The following is a 5,000-nucleotide window of genomic DNA, read 5'->3' as shown; positions in this document are numbered from 1 at the left end:
ATAATTTTATATATATATATATAATTATATTATATGTATCATTTTGTATATCAAATAATTTTGTTAGAATATATGCCAAAATATATGCATATAATGTTTATATATTAAATTATAATAATAATATACTTATTATAATAACAAATCAATGCATATATATGCATATATTTGTATAAATATAAATATATATATATAAAATAAAATAAATATTATATATATATATATATATATATATATATATATATAAATTGAAGCGCAAAAACACTTTAAGCAGCTCAGGAGCCCATTGGGCATACGCTCGACGGCAAGGCAGAACTCATCCCCCAGGAAAACATTAGAGGCCACTGAAGCTTTGTGAAAGGTTTTGGCTGAAGGGGAAATGAAGTCTTCCCGTCGTTTCATTGTGCTAAGGGTGGACACTGCTGAAAAGGGGGCCCAAGGAACAATTCATAAAGAATCTTGTGAGGAGGTCAAAGGGCCCCTTTTCGGGTAAATGACCTTCGCCCTTCCTACCAACCCCTTTGAAAAACGGAACTTAACCCCTTCAAAGAAAAGGCAGTCCGATTGGGCCGGAGGGAGGGAAATCATCTCAGATCATTTTGGGGGTTGTGAGCAGGGGTGCGATTTATTTTGAACAGTTTTTTTACCAGGTGGGGACCTCCAACATTTTAGCTTGGATGAAAGAAGGGTCTAAGTCCCTGTGCCAAACCCCACCCATCAGCGAAAAACCTCCTACCCTAACAGAGTTTAGGATGGCGATTTCCAAGCTGAAAGTGGGAAAGCAGCGGCATATGTGATACCCCTGCTAAACCTGCAAAAAGGGCTGGGGGTAAAACCTATGGTGGGGGCCCTTTGCATACGGTCCTGACTCCCCATCTGGCAGTCTGGTCCCTTTCCCCCCTGACCTGTGAGGGGTGCGGCCCTTTCCCCTCTGGAAGGGGAAAAGGGGTCGTTGGGATTTAGCAACTACCATGGCATTCCTTTCTCAGCCCTACCCGGCAAGGTTTTCGCCCCACATTCTTCTGAAAAGGTCCCAACCCCCTACTGAGGGGATCGAGACTGGAGCAGTCTGGGGTTTTTCTCCCGGCAAGTCCACGAAGACCGTATACGTGCTTCGAGTAATTGTTAGAACGCCGTTTGTGGGGTTCGGTCCTGGGTTTTACCTCAAAAAAGGCATTTTTTACCCAGTGCATCAGGATTGCCCATGGAAATTTTAAAATATATATTTATATATATAGTATTATTATATTGGTATATGATATATATATTATAATATATATATATTATATATATATGTATATATATTATAAAATATATTTATGATTAATATATATTTATCTATATATATATATATATCTATATATATATATATATAATCTATTATATAATTATACTATATATTATATATATATCATATATATATATTATATATTAATACTATATATATATATACTTTTATATATATATACATATATATATATATATATATATATATATATATATACATATATATATATATATATTATATATATATATATATATATATATATATATATATTATTATATGGGTTATATATAATATATATAAAATTTTATATATATATATATATATATATATATATATATATATATATATATATATAATAATACACACACACATGTGTGTGTGTGTGTGTTTGTAAGATATAATATATAATATATATGTATAATATTTATATACTGTACTGTATTCTAAGTGTATAGGTTAGTTTGGGGTGTCACTGTGTAATTGATTGACCAATCTTATTATTGGTATTTATCTGTTTTGAATATTTGTTATTCATTTTATTAATTTTTTGTTTGTGTTTTTCTTTTGACAGAATCGAAAGCTTCTTCATTTGAAAAACAGGAAGCAGATAAGACAGCTATGGTGGCTGCGTTGTCATCCATCCGTCCACATGAAAAAAGAACACTAAATTTCTTAATCAATGAGTACTTGGTGACAAACTCCTACAAACTTACTGCTATCACATTTTCAGATGAAAATGATGACCAGGTCTGTTTTTCTAGTGTGTATCATTATTAATAATGATATTATAATTTTTTTTTTTTTATTAACCCAATGTTGACAGGGAAAATAAAAAAAAAAAAAGGAAAATGCTATGCTCTTTTTTTTTTTTTTAATGTCTCTGCACATAGATGGCTCTGCTAGTGCTTAGCCACAAAGGAGTCAATTAGTAGATCTTGTAACCTTACCTGATTTCCCCTTTCCTTGTATTGGTGGGGAAAACTTAATTGTTTACTAGTGCTATGAATATCGATGGTGTTATTTTTATTGTAAACATTAAAATTAATATAATGTTATAAAGATTAGTAACAGCGAAATAAGATATAAAATATTTTCGTAAATCAACGAAAACGGTGAACGGGTGAGACAGGCAGTACTCGTAACTGGCTCATTGGTGATGGTACAAGTGTAGCCATCTATGTGTAAAAACAGTTAAACAAGTAAACTCAGTGGGCATGGCATGTACGTGTATGTATGTATGTATGTATGTATATATGTATATATGTGTATATGTATATGTCTATGTATATGTATATGTATATGTATATGTATATGTATATATATATATATAAATATATATATATATATATATATATATATATATATATATATATATATATTATATTGCGTGTGTGTGTGTGTGTGTGTGTGTATAATATATATATATATATATATATATATATATATATATAATAATATATATTTTATATATTATATATATATATATCTATATATATATATATTATATATATATATATATATATATATATATATAATATATATATATATATATATATATATATATATATTTATGTATTGTATGTATTATGTATGAATATATGCGTGTGTTTTGTGGTGTATATATCATTATACATTATGCCTAAGTTTCTCATTTTATATTAAAGTTCATTCCTTTCTTTCAGGATTTTGAGGGACTGGGATGATGTAGGTTTGAACACAAGCCGACCACCAAACCTGGTACAGATGTTGCGAGAAGGTGGTCATTCTGTTGCAGATCTCGTATCGTGTGCTTGTCAGACAGATGGATCAACTGATATTTCTCAAGAAATCAGACAATATCAGATTGAAGTTGAAAGGTTGCAGAAGGAACTAGAAGTTAGAAAGGATATTGTAGCTTCACAGTCAAAGTAAGGATACTGTTAAAAAAAAAAAAAAAGAGGAACTGTGCTTATATAATAAGTGTCTTCATTTCATTAACCCGATGACTATGGATTTATGTACTGTCTCTATGTCTTTTTTTTTTTCTTATACATATGTCATGCGCGAGGGCGTTGACGATCATGCTTTTCCAAACTTCTCTTTCTTGACAAGCATGAATGCGTTCACTTCCATTTGTGGTGTTAGTTCATTCTTCAACGATCTGGACCCACCTGCTGTGTATGGGTATCCCTAACAGGTGAGACATTACCCTAGTTCTGAGAATCCCATTCATGCCGTTGTTGAGACTAGAATTATTGACTTGCATGATTTGACTAGGCAGAATACAGAAGTAGTTTGCCGTTGCTTTCTTCCAGGTGTTTTTATCGAGTCACCATCTCTATCTAAATGATCGATGACGTCCCACACGGACCCCGTGCTTTGATGGCTCTTGTTTTTATTGCCACTAGACATACATGTGCTTAAAAAGAAGGAGTCTTTCAGTAGGCCCTAGTGACTGCCTTGATTTCCCCATACCTTGAAATTGCAGGGAAATGTATTTTTCTTTCTAATACTATTGATATTGATACTTTTATTATTCTTAGTGATATTATAATTATTGAATTGTTATTAGAATCTTGGTAACATTAAAGACAATGAAATTATGAAAAAACTTGAAAATTCAAGGAAAAGAGTTAACAGGTGAGACAGGTAAGACTAATAACTGACTCCTTTGTGACTAAGCACTTGTACCCCCCCAATTGATTGCTCAATGTTGCCATGGGGGCTTAGAAGGCAGAGACTGATGCCCAATGTAGGGATCACCCCTGCCTTGGACTCAGCTCTCACAACTAATTTTGCAGGTTCTTTTCTTCTCCCTCTTTCCTTTTCCTTCTCTTCATCCCCTTCTGTCCACTTATCCAAATTGTTAACTCATATTTACCCTTTTTGCTGTTTTACCAGAATGCTGTGTAATCTTTGTTAACTGGTATATTTGTTGTTTTACACTGCTTGATGAGGTCAGGTGGTATGCCATCACTCCCTGGGGCTTTCTCAGAAGCTAGACTGTTGATAGTCTTGCTCAGCTCCTCTATATTGTGTTCCTCATCTAGTTTGTACATAGTTGGCAGGCTATCAATGGCATCCAGGATTGAGGCAGAGACAGTGTTCATTTAGGAGTAGAGCCAGAATAGTGCTCCACCAATCTGCCCATCTGCTTTTTCCTGTCTGTGATCACCTCCCTTCTTGCAGATTTCAGAGGTGCTGGTTTACCATGAGAAGGCCCAAGGACTTTCTTGATGCCATCTTACATCTTTCTGATATTGCCTGTGAATGCTATGGGTCTGGAATTCTTCACTAAATTAGATTCAGTATATATCTGCACAATGCATAGCAGTCTGTTAAACTTTGCTTGCCTGGATGACAGGACTCAGCTCATCAGACTTGGCCACAAACCTGACATTTGTTTTTCTTTCCTTCTCATAGCTGCGTAGTAGATGGTTATACATAGTTACTCCCATTTTTTGTGCTGAGCTACTAGTTCCTTTTCAAAGGTGTCAGCAAACTGCTTTTGCAGGTCTGCACAAGACGTTCCTGCTGGTTGCAATATGGGGTATCCCTGCCTGTTTCATATGATGGTGTTTTTAGACTCCATACATACCTTACAGCATACCAGGGAGTGGTCTGTATCACAGTCTGCACTATGGAATAAGTGGGTGTTGAGGACATACTTGAGTGAGGACTATCTTGATTAGGTTCTCATAGAACTCGCCCTTGGTTTCAGGAGTGGGGGAAAGCA

The 5,000-nt window shown here is 33.9% G+C and overlaps 1 protein-coding gene across 1 annotated transcript in view; it reads left to right on the top strand.

Annotated features, from left to right (window-relative positions):
* The window catches only part of LOC119583636 (RAB11-binding protein RELCH homolog), a 27,039-nt gene that overhangs the window by 8,924 nt on the left and 13,115 nt on the right, over nucleotides 1–5,000 (top strand). Inside the window, exons 2-3 of the mRNA XM_037932223.1 lie at nucleotides 1,857–2,032; nucleotides 2,968–3,192. Coding sequence (XP_037788151.1) covers nucleotides 1,857–2,032; nucleotides 2,968–2,988 — 197 coding nt within the window. The 3' untranslated portion in view covers nucleotides 2,989–3,192. The remainder of the gene's footprint in view (nucleotides 1–1,856; nucleotides 2,033–2,967; nucleotides 3,193–5,000) is intronic.

Source organism: Penaeus monodon, chromosome 17, assembly GCF_015228065.2.
Source record: "Penaeus monodon isolate SGIC_2016 chromosome 17, NSTDA_Pmon_1, whole genome shotgun sequence".
NCBI lineage: Eukaryota > Metazoa > Arthropoda > Malacostraca > Decapoda > Penaeidae > Penaeus > Penaeus monodon.
The sequence above is the reverse complement of the archived record's forward strand: the minus strand, read 5'-3'. Positions and strand labels throughout refer to the sequence as shown.